This window comes from Bombus pascuorum, chromosome 13 (assembly GCF_905332965.1).
Source record: "Bombus pascuorum chromosome 13, iyBomPasc1.1, whole genome shotgun sequence".
Lineage (NCBI taxonomy): Eukaryota > Metazoa > Arthropoda > Insecta > Hymenoptera > Apidae > Bombus > Bombus pascuorum.
This window is the reverse complement of record NC_083500.1, coordinates 11,086,576-11,103,076: the sequence shown is the minus strand read 5'-3', so window position 1 is coordinate 11,103,076 and position 16,501 is coordinate 11,086,576. Positions and strand designations below refer to the sequence as shown.

The following is a 16,501-nucleotide window of genomic DNA, read 5'->3' as shown; positions in this document are numbered from 1 at the left end:
TTTCATTCCGTGTATAAAATGGCAAACAAAATATACTACCGAAGTAGCATAAATTCGTTTAGTTTAATCGTTGGAACATTTCCAGTTCGGGTTGTAAAGTTCCTAGAGGAGGATGTATCGATTAGGCTTGGGGGCCTTCGTACAGGTTCATGCCCTGGTTCTCCTTCTCGGTAAACCAAACGGTCTTAACAGAAAGAACGTAACGTGATTTACATACTTATACTATGTACAGCTAGGCCGCTTGCAGGTGTTCTCTCGGTCAACATCCTGTTTCCTGTGCTGTATACGCCAGACGGAAACCACTTTAATCTTCTTGAGCTCGCACACGCGGCTAGAAAGTAGTCTGAGGCATCCGTTACACGCGTGATATCTGTTTAATGCGTGCGATTAGCTATGATCTTATCAACATGTACAGTTGATCCTTTATTATCTGAATTCCTACCATCCGAATACCGGTAACTCTTGTACTACTTGTTAATTGTGGTAATTCCCTTGAAATAGCCAACTATCTAATAATCCATAGGGAATGTTACTCGGAATATACTGGCAAACTGTATTGTGTGTATTATTGGGTTGAAAACTAAGTGATTGCGGATTTTGTCATTAGGTGCTAATGAGAACATTAGTTAGTTTCCAACCCAACAGATTTGTAAATTGTAAGTTGTAAGCTTGCAAGTGCAAGTTCGTTCTCGTTTCTGTAGAGAAATTTATATAGTCACAGAGAACAATATTATAAGTAGATATTTGTATTAAGTTTTTATTTTAATGCCATTTTATCATTGAAAAGCAATATCAGAATATAAGATAGTTCAATGGGAAGAATTTATTAAATCCAATGATATAGTTTGGACAGAATGGAAAAATATACGTTTAATGGACAAAATAAATTAAGAAACAATTTTGAAAACTTGGATTTAATCGATAACTGAATTTTAAGACTGCCCCTCTGTTCTTTTAAAACTCCTCATCTTCAATTTCATTTCAATTCCATGTTAAACATTTTTTTAAAAAGTTTGTTTGTTAAGATAAAAGTGAAATTGAAATATAAAAGTTTGAGGGTCCCGGTAGAATAATCCGAAAAAATTGACTCGTTCGATAGATCGAAGCTTTTTTTATTCTTATGTCACGCGATGAAACTGCGGTTGATTAAAGCGGAGACTAATTAAAACGGGACTAAAGAAGAGAGTGTCTGTTGTATATAATAAACGTGTAATAGAATGTGTAATGGAATACTTTGTTGTTTGCAGGTGCAACCAGTCGCGGAATTGTCGGAATTATCAAGACGCGGTGGTAGCGACGGACGCCAGGTCGAACTTGCGGCTGCGAATATTCGTGGCGGTACACTTCGTCGATCTGGTAGTTTGCGGTTTCATCAAAACATGGTGAGTATTCTGTTTTCTGTCTTAATCCCGCGGTGAGATCGTTTTGCAAAGAGTCTTGGAAGATTTCTCTCCCGTCACGCCACAAAAGAAAGTGCACACCGTTTCAGTCGCCTATTTGATTTAATAAAAAGAAAAAAAATGTAATAGCCATTTATTTAAATAATGGCCAAATTTGTTTGAATTATGGTAAAGTGCTTTATTAATCAAGCTTTCTATAAGATACAGAAGGATTAATAGAAAGACAAACAGAGAGAAGAAGAATGCTTTGGATAATAAAAGTTGTATTATTTAATTGCAAATCGAATTACAAAATGAATATCGATGAAATATTAAATAGGAGTTGGTTTATACTTTCAAATCATGTTAAGAAAATGAATACGATTGACAAAATATCAGATACAAAAGGAAACCGAACGAGAAATTTTGGAGAAGATGAGGTAGGAAATAAGCGAGCGGAAAAAGTGAAAGACGTGATGGGATTGTTTGGTACTCTAACTCTAACAGGAGGAAAGGTGTAGAGGGAAAAAGACAATAGTAGGGACGGATGCCTTCCACCCACATTCCTCGCGGCGGTGCAGTGGCATAGTAATCGCTTAACGGTACATCTGCTGACTTGCCCGTTCCGTAATACCAGCTTTCTGTCGAATCAAAAACCGGAATCCTACGATAATAGCGCAATTACACGGTAATGAAGCTTTGTCACTTTTTATCGCCACAAATTAAGTAGCTAGTCATAGTGGCAGTTTATGCATATTAATTATTCGTTTATATCTAGACTGCGGATTTTTATACGTTCATAGAAAATTTAACGGTATGGACAGAATTTCTGAAATTTAACGGTATGGACAGAATTTCTGAATTCAGAATGCAAATTCAGAATGCAAAGAATATATAATATATATAAAATATACAAGCGAAGTATGAGTAACTGACGATAAATGTAACAACTTGCAAGTTGTATGTGGTTTTAAAGAATTGATTATTGAAATTTTTCCTGATATATGGGAACGAAGTAGGTATTTATACTGAGATATATTGTACGTATGTCTGAGAACAAAGTCGAACAAACTAAGGCATTTTTCTAGATACAATGGTGTTCCTTTGTTGATATCACGACATTGTTATTAATGTTTAAGCATGTCGTGTAATTTTGTTGAAAATGACTTACGCCAAGACTATTTTATTTTATTTTAGCATTATCGGCGTCAAACTGCTTCGATAACCGATGTTAAATTGCTGTTTGTTAACGCTGCAGTAAGATTATTAGGAATAAATATAACAGCATCGAAGATAACGCTTAATCTAATACAATAAAGGAAGGTATTATTTGTTGAATGCTCGATGCTTTCGAACCGTGCTTCTTGCTTACTCATTGTTTTCTAAGAAAATGCTTTAAATCAATTTTCAATATCTCTTCTAAAAAATAAATTAACTCTTGCAAATTAAAAATATGTCTGAATGGAAACCGATTTGTTATCGATCATACAACATATGCGTTTGCAATTAACGCGTTATTTATTAATTAATTTTGAGATTAATTTTTATTTTCTTTTGGCGTTCCCAGCGACTTGTTTCAATTTGAATATTTAAACGAGACTCATGCGATGATCACGATTTTAATATTTTATCAATCAGTTTCAATCGTTAACACTTACGTTCGAGTATGTATATCCAATGAAATTTTAATTAAACTTGGGAAAAAAATTAACAATTGATGATTGATGATGTTATCAGCGGTTCGTGATTCACATTTTAATATTTCGCATGATTAATATTTTCAATTATCAATTGACGATTAAAGAATGGCATCGGCCGATGAGATCAGTACAATGCAATGATTAATTTCTTCCAATCATGCACACCAATTAATAAGATAGATTAAAAATTGTTATCAGTTACTTATGTCTGATAGTAATATCTGGAATAATCTCAAAAGATTTAAGTAAAAAACAATCAAGTATAATTTATTTATACGATATCTTCTCTAGTTAATCGAACTTGACGAAATACCAAACGATATAAATAATAATAATAATGAATAATATAGTCGTGTCGTCTCAACGATTAATTTATGCTTGAAGAAAATTCAACAAGGTGAAGCGCCTCTGATTAAGCAATCACCGGCTGTTTCCATGATTTGCTGCCAGCGATAAATACCAAGTACAACTTCCTATCATTTCCAAGTTAATGCATAACGAGAATTCTGTCCGAGCCACGGCATTTTGCTGTCCGTTAATCGTCGTCGTTCGCGACAATACCGTGCGAAAGTGGTAGTTGCTGTAGAAATGTATGTTATTGAAACGCCTTGCACTCGCCTTGGGACGTGTAATAAGACGAGCGCGATAAAAATATGCAGGGTGCGTCACATGTAGAAATGGAACGAAAGTTCGAATCTGGTTGGATAGTTTCGAGTGATTCGCGAATGCATCGAAAAAGAAAAGTGATGCTTTCAAGTAGAAGCTAGGCGAAGATAGTAGAGATAGGTTTGAACTTAAACTCGTTATACATACGTTGAGAAATGTAAACGGTACTCTTTGATTTATTAAGTTGAATTATATTTACTATACTATATAGATACTTGCAATATATGAATTTTAAAAAATTCGCAGTATAGCTTCTAGTATGAATATAGTATCTGTTGTTTTGTATTTTAAGTTACAGCAATAAAAGTAAGGTTATATGCTCTCTAGCGGTATAAGAGCCTTTTAAATGGCAAGGAGGTAAAAGCAATGCGATAGAATTTTCCGATAGTTGGCCTATTAAAGTTACGCCATATACTGTAAGTCTATCTTCCTTATTTCAAGAACTTTTCATTCTACCTCCTCGGTTTGTGCATTATTCACTTCATTTTATAGATACCTATATTAACAGGAAAATATGAATTCGAGATTAAATACCTGTTAAGTATATATTTCAAATGTATATTAATTTTTTGAAATTTAAAATTTCACATTAATTAATTTATCATTTGTTGATCACTGTTGTTATTGTCTACTACTATTTCCTATTATATATGTATAATTAATTAAGTAAATTTGTTTGAAAAAAATTTATTTGGTATATAATCAGGATTTGTATGCTATAATTGGTTACAATTAGTCTACTCAAAACGTGGTTCGTATCTCTGCTGAAACAACATATGTGTATTTATATGTATTGATGGTTGGTAAAGTAGAGTGCGATCGAGTGGATCCGATGTACTAACGGTCGATTTACTGACTCGGATGTACTTTAGCAACAACCTGTTTGTACCTATCAATGAGTTGATGAGCAAAATAAATTATTTCTGATCTCTTATTTCTGGATGATACTAAGAATAGGATTAGAATTATTATTACCATATTGGTGGTATAAATATAAAAAGGAGGAGGAGAAAGGATGGAAAGAATTTCTAAGTTAAAAATAGTAAAATTAATTCCTAAAGTTAAAAGTAACGATTTCACGGAAACTAGTTTTTATATTTCCTTTTACATTCTTCGCGTCTTTCATCTTCATAACGTTCAAGTGCTTCTGTCTAATTATAGCAACCACTGTATGCATTATACTAATCATTGATCGCGTGTTCTCCTTTCATGTTATTCCAAAAGCAAACTAACCAACTGGCTCCTCCTGATAACTTTGTTCTCTGCGCTAAAATACAGATGGCTTCGTTTAATCTTCTACTTGTCGTACACGTGAACGGTAATTAATGATGTAAACCACGCACTGTTAGTTTGTATTCATGGCATTCGCGTTGATGTAAAATTGTACGATCAAAATTACACGCTACTGCATTACGTGCGAACGCATTATTCTGTCCATTTGAATTACCGTGCAGGATGAATGTGCTTATACAAGCAACAATGTTAATCGAATTGGATCAAGGTTTCTTGGTTATAACGTTTTTACAAATTGAACGAACGAATCCACGATTTAGAAAATAATTACTTCTTTATCCTCGAGATTTTCTTTATTTCTGGCATCAGATACAGGTTACCAACTAAGTGATTGCAGATTTTGTCATTAGGTGGTATTGACAAAATCCGCAAAATCACTTAGTTGCCAACCTAATAGATACTTTGAACTTTTTGTAGGGAATATTGGTAACTATGCTATGTATAGTGAAATTAAAAATATTTTATGGTCAGCCCGAGTCTTTCTCCAGCTACTCTGTGTAAATGTTAATTTCTTCAGTTCGTGAATTTATTTCCTAGATAAGTCAGGCTTTGTCACGAAAATTTTACTTCCTAATGTTTGCCTGTCACGATATTTAAATGGCTGGTAATTAATTTGTACAACATGCAGATACAAGTAAGCAGTAGTTACTTAGCAATGAGTAGTCTATTTCTGCTCCATTGGCTAACAGTTATCGATGTAATTGAAGCGAGATCGAATAACGCGTTCAATAACACGGTGAAATTGATCCGTAACGCAGTCAGGTAATATATTACACGCGTCTAAAATTAAATTAATATTTGTAGTCTAGGAAACTGAACACAGTGTTACATATCGAGTTAGAATTAGGAATAAAATAGGTTAGGCTACGTTTAAAATACGAACGTAATTATTTTGCCATTTTGAAATGAACATTCCTTTTTTTTTTGTAGTGGCAGAGATCTTTTAAATTAGTAGAAAAATCAACGATATGATAAGCACTGCCTAGTGGAATTGTAATAAATATTCGAAATAAATTATTTCTGATCTCTTATTTCTGGATGATACTAAGAGATCATGATACAAGGAAAGATACAAGGAAAAGAGAATAATTCACGTGATACATTAATTTGACGTATGGTGGCGAATTAACGGCAGTAAAATTCTTCAACATCGTCACTGTAGGGCTGTAAAGTAATGTTACGCAGGAACAGGCGGCATCGAAAAGGATGCACTTATAGGTGCAGTCCGAGAATGACGTCAACCTATTGCCTTTCTATAAATATCGAGTTTCCAAAAGAAGTTCGTTGCCCACGCTTGCAACGCGAACAACAAGCTACGAGAGTTTAATGACCGTCTTCACCACCATTTTAGCCTAAACTCTAAACCACTGAAACTCCCTTCAGATATTTTCTACTCTTATATTGATATTATTATTACACACATATACTAGGTACTGTTTTATGCATATTCTGATTATTTCAATCTTTGCGGTCGTTCGTAGCTGGTAGATAAAAAGTATTGTAAGTTGACGAATCAAAACTGCAATTATTATTAATTTTTTTTTAGGTTAGGAATCCAAAGAAAAATGATCACCCCTCGCATATTTTCAGCAGTTTAATATAGAGAAGTTTCCAACACGATTTGAGGATATTTCGAAGCAAAGAAAATTAGTATTACGTGCAATATATATTTATTGATATACACTATATTCATATCAATAACACGAATCATTCTACTTAAGAATATTTACATAAATCTTTTGGTCCAATTCCATCAAGTTGTCAAATATTCGATCACTCGTTCTATTCGGTTGGCAACTAAGTCATTGCGGGTTTTGTCATTATCACCTAATGGTAAAACCCGCAATGACTTAGTTGCCAACCCAATAATGTATGTTCACAAAATTCAATATCTTTCTACTAGAAGTATCGACGGTGTACGTTTAAGGCCTAACATTTTCCTATTAAATTCAATTTATAGTGAACGCTGTGGACACTCGAACAAATGGGTATTTCGTAAAAGAATGGATAGGTTGGAGATGAAATTCGAACTCGACCTGGTCGCGATTATACGATCGGTAGGTAAGAGGAACGATCTGCAGGCAAGGAAGCACAATGCAAATATTGAATGTGGTTTGCAAGAGGATAACGCTGATGACTCATGTCGAGTGACAGGCCGGACTGACGTTGGTGAATAAGTACACCGGTGAATATTGCGGATTGTTGCGAGCACACGCACCGATACACGACAAAGCCGTGGCATACTTACGCCTATCCGAAACGAGGCAGTTTTCAAGCTGTAACATCATTCGTGTCACGTTCGCTGTTTTTTCGGATGTAAAGCAATGCAAGTGTTGCCTACGTTCGTTCTTATACGCAAAAGCAACCCCGTGAAAAGGACTCGAAAGAAGAATGCAAACGTGGTTGCAACTTCTTCAAAGGCAATCGAAATGTTCATTCTGCAACATATTTCGAAGTTGCTGACGTACATTACAAAGGTTTGGAGCATCCTTCGCTATTCAGGCAAAAGGAGGATACGACTAATTTAGAAGATTCGTTTCTTCGCGAAATAGAAAAGTAGAGCGCCACGTCTTAAGCTGCGATTCTCCAATTTTTACACTTCAATTTATTGCTCTAGTTTTAGCATACAAACAGAAGAGACTTTGATGTAGAATTTGAACCAGGAATCGTACCACCCAATTTTCACATCGATAACAATTTTTCCATATTTTCTTCAAACTTGAGATGTTTTTTAACATTAGAAAAATGCGGATGGATTGTAATGGACTGAAATATTGAATCTTCTTGTGAAAGAACATAGCAGGGTTAAGAAAACGGACAGAAAAGGGAACTAATATCACGCTCTTTCACAGAAATAGACGTTCTTTCGCGGAATCAGTTACCTGCGAATTTTCCTTACCAAATCTGTCTCCCTGTTATCAGATCTTCCATATAAGAAAACGTTATTCACATTTCGCGAAACGGTTTCATAGAAGAGGTGCGAAAGCGAGATGAGCGGGAACTCGTTGGTTGATTAATAGAAGTAGTAGTTGCATCAAGCCGTGTTAGAAAGTAAAGGCTAATTAAATCTGCGCGATTGTTCCTCATGATTTGTTGCGCTACTAGGTTGAGTCTGTTACGTTACGGTACCGCTACAAGGATCCAGCCTACGCTTTAATTCTAGTTGTTTCACCTTCCACAGCCTCTTGTCTCGGCGCCGTACCTTGTCATTTTCGCATTCGAGATATTACCATACTTTTCGAATGGCATTCTTTACCATCCGCGAACAAATACATTAGAGTTTTTTTAAAATCGTAATGGATTATTCATAATCATAGGATACCAGTGGATTTTTGTTTCATTCACTATTCATTTTTTTTAAATACCTACAATATGAATAAAATTTCCATATATAATGTTTAATAGGTAATACTTGAAGTTAATTACCCTATTAAGATCGTGTATCGAGTAATTGATCGATAGAACGACATCGGACAGAGGGAATGTCGCGTAATGTTTTAGAAGTGTCTGTACTGATATTAAACTACGGGGCAAGAGTTTTTTAAACAGAGCAACGTCGCTACTTGGAAAATAAGCGAAGTAGAACTAAAGAGAAGTAGGGTGGTAACTCCCAAATATAACTTTTAAAGTAGTGTCGTGAGTCTTTGAAGCGGTTGTTACGCTCCACTCAACGAGATTTCAAGTATTCTTCGGTGTACAGCGAGCAAACAACTCTTTGAAGTAGCGTACTAAAACTTGTACACGATCGTAAATTTGAAAAAGCACCAGTGAACTGTAATTGCCTATTTCATCTCACATACTCAAATTCAAAATCTCGTCAATTTTCTGCCTCAAAAAATAAAAAAAAAAGAAAGAACATTAGGAATGCCTACGTAAGAGAAAAATCCTCCTCTTAAAATGATAAATATTTTGAATATTTATTTTCATTAGAAATTATCCATTCATAGTGTCCACTCATAATTGTTCTCCACGTCACATTCTTAAATTGTCTCCAGAGAATGCAGCATCCATAGAAAAGTCTATAGAATTCTGTTACTGTGTCTAAATCTTTTTAAAGCTTAAGAAATATTGAATTTCTGAATGTATTAACGTAGCTGGCACAAGAATCCTGTAACAAAGCTCAGAGCCGACATATTCTAAATACTTTTGCTCGCAAGCAAACACGTGTCTCAAATTTTCTCCCATACTTTCTTAACTTGCGCAAGCTGGACGGCTTTGTTGGATCTAGAACTCGGTTGTCCACGTATGTACCGTGTCTCTAGGCTTCTATGAATCGGCGTGTCACGTAACGACAGCGTAGAAATTGTGCTGTGGTAATTCGCCCACGCTTGCTCGCACAGCCTCGTCGTTTCTCGCCTTTTGCCCGTATAATACGTCTCCGGTTCGTCGAAGAACGCGTGACGTCGATGTGTCATCGGACCGGGATGATTTTAGGTACCAGCCAGAGCACGGACGACAACATATTTCACTCGTTTAAAAATCCGGCTACAAAGGAATTCTTCGCAGCTATTGAGAACCTGGCTTCCCACGCCTTCCGCAATGTATTCTCGTTCATCTGTTACGTGTCGCCTTTCAATGCATCGCGTAATCATGCGTTTGATCTCCCCCATTTCTTCTGCCATGGGACACGGTTTGCGTCTCATCCTTGTCGACCCGATAGTGTAGGGAATTTTTAAATGACGGGCTTAGAGGATAGATGGATTATGTAGACAGGTTCACGAAATACTAACGATAGTATCCTACAAAGTATCGTATTGTATTTACGAATATATTATATTTGTATATTTTGAATATAAATATTTACGATTTTATTAGCACTGTTACGAGACTGGACTATACGGTGACAATTTGTCCAGCTGGACATTTGCTAAATTTCTATAGCTTAATTGCTAAATAACGTGTGGATGGCTACCCTCAGCGGGATACCATCTTCGAGTTTGACTATTTTATTTCTTTAGTGAGATCAATGGAGCGTTTTCTTTTTAGTCTTCTTTCTACGAGAGTTTTGCTCGCTTTAGCAACCAGCTGATGTACGGTGAGCGTATTGGTAAAATCTGAAACAAATTTGAAAATATGTTCCATAGAAATTACGCAACATATAATCATCGTAACTCGCTAGATATTATATCACCAATAATTAGTAATAGAAATATATTTCACTAATCAACCAAATCTATCAAATTACTGTCTTTTATTCTTACAAGTTTCTAATTGAAATTTTTATTATGTAGATGTACGATTATGCGTATGCAAAAGATGTTTAGTACAACAAACTCGCTATCCATATAGTATAATTATTATACTATATTCTTTTATCCGCTACTGTATTTTAGATCGCAATCTCTCGCACCAACAGAAAACTCTGATCGATTGGTCGTTTTCCTGATAATTTAGATTAATTATGACATTAGTAGTCGTTAACTGTAACATATTTATGATCCTGTAGTGCATGCGTAACCTGGCTGTTTTAGGGATTTTATAGAAATGCGTCTCTTAAGTGGGTAGATAAGTATTAAGCGTAGGTCGAGAGATTTCGTAGGCAGATTTTTTCTCCTTCTTAAGTGTTGTGAAGTATTTCTAATATGATAAATATCATTGAGAATATTTTCTCGTAGCTTACCAGCAATGTTTATAGAACGATGAGTTCTTTCATTTTCAAGCCATAGTTGGCAATAAAATCTATTTTAGGACACTCATGTGTGGCATATAAATATTTAAATAGCGTTGGGTTATACTGAATTACTAGCTTAATCAGGAAATGACAGGCGTGCATTTTATGTTTGACCTTGACGGCAACGACGTAGACTCCATACAGAATATTATTCATCCGGAAAATTCCATTTCACGTAATGTTTAAAACATACACGCGATTGAACTGCAAATGATTTGTAATTCTAAATTCCAGTTGAAAAAGTTTCGCTATTGATCGGTTCGATTACTATGCTCATTTACATTTCTTTGTGTGTTTATTCTAAAGTAAAAAGTAAATCTGCTTGTGTTAAGAGAAGAAAAGAATAAATGTAAGTTACGATTTCCAGTGAAGATTATCTCGTTCCCGATATCTTCCACTGCGACTATTATTCCAGGAACAGGTTGAGCCGTTAAACGTAACTATTGTACATTGTAGCTGGAAGTGTAAAAAGAATTGGAAAACAGTATATACGTTTACCACGTTGTGTGTGGGCAAATGGAAAAACTTTTGCTTCGCTCGTTCTCTTCTGTAATTTTTTCTCTGCTCGAAAGTGTAATCGAGCGTCCCTGGTTAGCTTTATGAATACACGACAATCTGTGGTGGCATACATCACGAGAGGATCGCAGAAAAACAGAAGCCGCTTGAAGTTTCTTGCGACGCGCGTAAAAGAGGCTGGCTGGAAAAAAGGCAAGTCCCCAACTGTGAGATGCGAAGACGAGGCATTTGCAGACTCGTCACGTGCGTCCTGGTGCACGCGATCCGCGTGCTGAGAGAGCAACAGAACGAACAGAGTCACGGGCTTTCGAGAAAAGATGCTACTATTTTAAGAAACTCGTAACACCGAAGATTAGGTACATTAAAACTGTAGCCTCTCGTATCTGCGTTACTTTTTCTCTTTCTTTTTGTCCTGTAAGATTATCTGTGGCTAGTAAGCTGTCATTTTGTATCGATAACGATAACAGAGGGGAGAATATGAATCTCTATTTTTAATCTCGTTTCTTTCATATCGAATCTACATTTCTCTGTTCTCTTTTGCTGCTATAACATTTTCTACTGTTGGCTTGGCAACCGAATATTAGGGAGCTGTAATTTGGTACCGAATCGATTAATGGAAAAAGAATTACGAAGGAAAAATGCAAATTGGTGGCTAATATTGAAATTCTTAGAAGATACTATACTATATATTGACTTTTTGTCATTGGTACACTATGGATCAGAAATTCGTAATTAATTAAAAGGATATAATAAAAATACCAAGCATCGACGAAACGAATTTTTTTTTTATTTAATTTGTACTTTACAATTTGTCCAGGACATTCGGTAAATTTGTCTAACTAACACGTGGATGGCTACCCCCAGCGGGATACCATCTTCGAGTTTGTCTGCATTTTCTTTTTGCCTAGTGAACACATTTTTAATTGTCTATCCGAGTCTTCCTTATTTTTATTAACATCCTGACGATAATAAGTTTCGTCATGGAGAAGTTCCGGTGCGGAATAATGCAACGCGTCTTAAATGAACGCGACTCATTGTTGTAATCTCCTTTGATTACAGCGTAGGGCAAGTAATTTCCATAATCACAAAGCATCAGGTATACCAACCGTGTAATTAAACTGTCCCCGTTGAAATTTCCACGTAAGTTAATTGTTTTATTCGCGTTTCTTTTTTCTCGTGTTTTGTATGTTAAACATTTGTAACAGTGTCCAGAGATTTTAGAAAAATTGGCAAAATTGTTGGGGAGATATGGTGAGTTCAACAACTTTTCATTGAATAATCCCATGCGAAGACTATAGATGAAGAATACGATAAGTCGTATTATCCATGCTTTACGGAACAACGTTTTTAAAATTCTGTTCTTTGTCGTTTTATCTTGTTATCCTATCGATGCTTACTATATCTTTGTCTTTCGATCTTTGGGTATAATTTGACAAAAAAATTGAATCGATTATCGAGGATGCAGTTACAGCGTGTTTCAATTAGTCGAAGTTGAACTCGTCGCATTTGTCGTCGATTTAACAACGACGTCTATAGTGATCTATGCTCGCAGGAAAAGGTGACGAGGCCATCGAAGAGATTAAAGATGAAAATACATCCTCCATGTATACAGATTTTCTTTTCTTCTCGTGTTGTTTCTGCGAAAACCGTGTTTATGCAAATTATTGGCTGAACGGAGCGCTTGAATCGCTCCCTTCGAATGGAAAGGATGGCGTTAAAAGGTGAATTGATAGTTCTTCGCTTTAGAACCACTTTAGCATCTTCTGTGTCTATTGGTATCCATCGATATCTATTTCATTAAGTTAGCTGTTTGATTTAGGAATTTTTTAATCATGTCACTTTCCTTCGTTATGTTCGCGAAAATGTATTTTATCTTATATTAAGATAACTAAGATCACTAGCATTTTTTAAAGTATTTAATAATATGTTTGAAGATATAATTTTATTTTAGAATCGCAGGAAAGTTTTATAGGAGCAACTAGTGTCGAGTGACGAGAATAAGTTTCCATTTTTATTGTCGTACATGGAATATAATCTGAACGTATCATAACAAATATTCGTGCAACATGACAAAACCTGTTTCGCAAATTTTCAAACTGTATCGTTCGGTCGTATCGTTATGCAAAATGTTCAGGCGAATGAAGCAGGCGAATTATGAAAGACGTTGTTTCTCTCGTTTTTTATTATCGGGAACAAATATCCACCTGATTTTTCTAAACTTCTTGTTGATAAACTAGTTTCAAGTTGTAAATATATTTATTGATTGTATCTTTATTCTACTATGTTTCCCTTTGTTATTCATTTTATACTTGTTCTAGCGTTTTTAATATATAGAAGAGATATATTTCTAAGGGAAGATCATAATTGGAGCTTTATACGACCGTCATTATGAAATTAATACGTTTCTATTTATCTATGGGAATTGGAGGGTTAAGAGTTAAGGGAAGCCATTAAAAATACTTGAAAGGCTTTGAAAACAGGCAGAATGGTACAGAACACAATAAGATTATATAATTTTTTATTACGATTTATGACTGCCGTAACTGAGAAGAAAGGAAGACCAACGCGATATTAACCCCCCATAAACAGTATTTCGTTTCGTTATGAGAAGAAATGATTATAAGACAATTATTTCCTCCAGTTTCCACTGTTAACGATTACTACAAACAATCTTACTTAATTAAAAAATAATTTAATCTCAAACGGGTTAAGAACTATATAAACGATTATGTTCTATCTTCTCGGCTCGGTAGAGGTACAGGTTCTCGTTTGAAATTTTACACCGTGTACAATGTTCGCACGTGCGATCAGGTGTGCAGACCATATAGCACCGTAGAAACTAAATATCGAAGGTAATCCAGAGTTAAAAGCGACCCACGAATCTGCAATTTAATCGATCGATCGCTAGAAAACTATTTGTCATGGAAAAATATTTTTCTCCGCGACAACGAAATCAATCGCTTGTAATCAGTGAAAATCTCATTTGCGGAGGATAATCACGAGGACACGAGTAAAGTGAAAGAGTTGGTGTACGGTGACGGAGACAGAGACGGAGAACAGAGCGAAGAAGGGAGCAGCGAGAGAAAGACGTTGCGAAGCAGAGAAGGAACGCCTCAGTCGTGGGAGCACGCCTGCCTCTTTCGTTTCTTTTTGATCTGCTTCGGTCTCGGGATACCACCGCTGTCTCCTGCCTCAGTCGAGACTCGGTGAGCTCGAGGTGCTCCTCGGAATGGAGCCCTGCTCTCCTCGCCCTTTCCTACCCTCCCTCAGCTCTCCCAATCTGGACCAAACAGGAAGGAAGCGAAGATTCCGTTTCGTTGGTCATTTTGGAATTTTCTAAAATTTCGCTGCAAACATGTTATTAATATTTGTCATCTTTTTGAACGTTAAGTAATCGATTTAAAGTGCTTTCGTTAGTTTGATTATCCACTTCACGCGTGTGTATATGTCGACAATGAGTTCGCGCTACTATCGATCGCAATGTTGGATCCCTGCTAAGTTTGTTGTTCGATCTGCTTTAATTTCAATGACGAACGATTCGGGTATTTACTGCTCAATGTCGTCCTCGTGTTTGGTTACTAACAAATAATGTTTTTTATGTCTTGAAGTGTAAGGTGCTATGTATTTCGAGAGGTGTCAGTTGGAAAGAAACACCGAATAATTTAGGTGTTGGTGCAGTGAATAACTGTTGTAAAAATTTTCTACACTTTTTAGAAAGTATTCTATTTCGATTATAGTAATTGTCGGTGATCGTTAGATAACTTGGTGTATAAATTCTACGAGTTTTAAAAACGATAGATACCTCGCAAAATTATTTGAAACTGATATTTCGGAGCGTTTGGAACGTCAGACATAAACAATGAGAAAGTACCGTGACTAACGCATCCTGAAGATAATTTTCGTATTTTTAATTGGACACGAGTCTGGACACTTGAGTTGATATAATATTGCGAGATAATAAACGGCGTGTTTTTCGCAAATTGCTTCACAATAATATGGTACGTGGAACGTGATGCATGTTTAATAGAACGGATAAAAGCAACGTATATCAACTACTGGTGTCAGATTATTATCAAGCGGGTAGCAGATAGTATTGCGAACGCGTCCCTACTTTTACCCGTGTAAAAACTCGATTCAAAGTGGATTTTCACAACTAAACTCACAGGTTACTTTACGAAACTTGGTTTCGGCGGGAAAAAAGAGCGCCTGAATCAGTTCGTGAGACCGGATGATCCCGTAGCTGGAAGAAGGGATAATTAACCCGCGTGAAAGCGAGAGGACAAAAACGAGAAAACAGACCGAGAAGAACTGTCGGCGCCTTTTTCCATCGAGATGCCTCTAAACAAGGTCGACGAAGAGTCCCTGAGAGCGCATCACTTGCTTCACAGGTCGTGTCGCGGTAAGGCTCACGGGAATGGCATAGCGAAACAAAGCAATCGTCGCGCGAGTATCTACTTTCCTGCTACTAGGTTCCCAAAAGACCGGAACTCCATTACTTTGGACGAAACTTCGGTCGTGGAAAACGTGGCAACAAAATTTTCTAACAGAAGAATCAATAGAACTGGCACTAGTTCTTGGGAATGCAGCGACAGCGACAGCTTGCACTCTTCCGAAGCTGGACGCGAGAACGTGTTCACGACCACAAATAACAATGATCGTTCGTCATCGGCAAATACATCTGTTCGTACCACTGTCAAGTCACTTAATGCTTCGAACACGAAGAAGAAGACCAACAGGAACCTACACGTATCCTCCTCGTTATCGAAAACATCAACGAAATGTAATAGAAAGGAGAGCTGGGCAGACACGTTGAGAGTGAGTTCGATCGATGACAGAATCAAACGGATGGAAGAGGGTTGGGACGACAGCAACGTGATCAAGACACCTAGAGAGCGCAAATGGAGGAGGATCACAGCGGAGATCGAGCAGAGGGTGCCTAATGGGAAGTCTGGTGACTTTAGGATCCTCGGTCTGAGAGGATCGTCGTTGAAAGGATGGAACAATGGCTCGCAGAAGAGGAACCGGAAGAACGCGGCGTTTCAAAGAAATTCGAAACCGATCGAGAACATTGTCGAATGGGAGGAGATCATGGAGATGGCTCTGGCTAAGAAGATAGGCCATGCAAAGGGGAAGAAAAGACGGAACGGCGAAGATGTGGTGGACGAGGGCTCAGACCGTCGAAGGGTCGAGGGTGAAACGGTGAACGACGCGGGGGTGTGTATGAAACGCCTCGAGGTGCTTCTGCAGAATAGACTACCGCCGCAAACAGTCGAGGT

The 16,501-nt window shown here is 36.7% G+C and overlaps 1 protein-coding gene and 1 long non-coding RNA gene across 5 annotated transcripts in view; one reads left to right on the top strand and one right to left on the bottom strand.

The window, feature by feature from the left end:
- The window catches only part of LOC132913249 (unconventional myosin-XVIIIa-like), a 65,608-nt gene that overhangs the window by 9,457 nt on the left and 39,650 nt on the right, over positions 1 to 16,501 (top strand). For 3 of the 4 annotated variants that reach the window (XM_060971423.1, XM_060971422.1, XM_060971421.1), the window contains one exon: positions 1,248 to 1,382. In XM_060971423.1, the coding sequence (XP_060827406.1) occupies positions 1,248 to 1,382 (135 nt within the window). Of the gene's footprint in view, positions 1 to 1,247; positions 1,383 to 14,352; positions 16,500 to 16,501 lie in introns of those variants that run through there. The other variant, XM_060971424.1, reaches the window with a different exon arrangement.
- LOC132913259 (uncharacterized) lies at positions 4,417 to 5,367 on the bottom strand. The gene is made up of 2 exons (XR_009659348.1): positions 5,089 to 5,367; positions 4,417 to 5,012 (listed from the first exon to the last, which is right to left on the bottom strand). It is a non-coding gene; the product is annotated as an uncharacterized LOC132913259 (long non-coding RNA).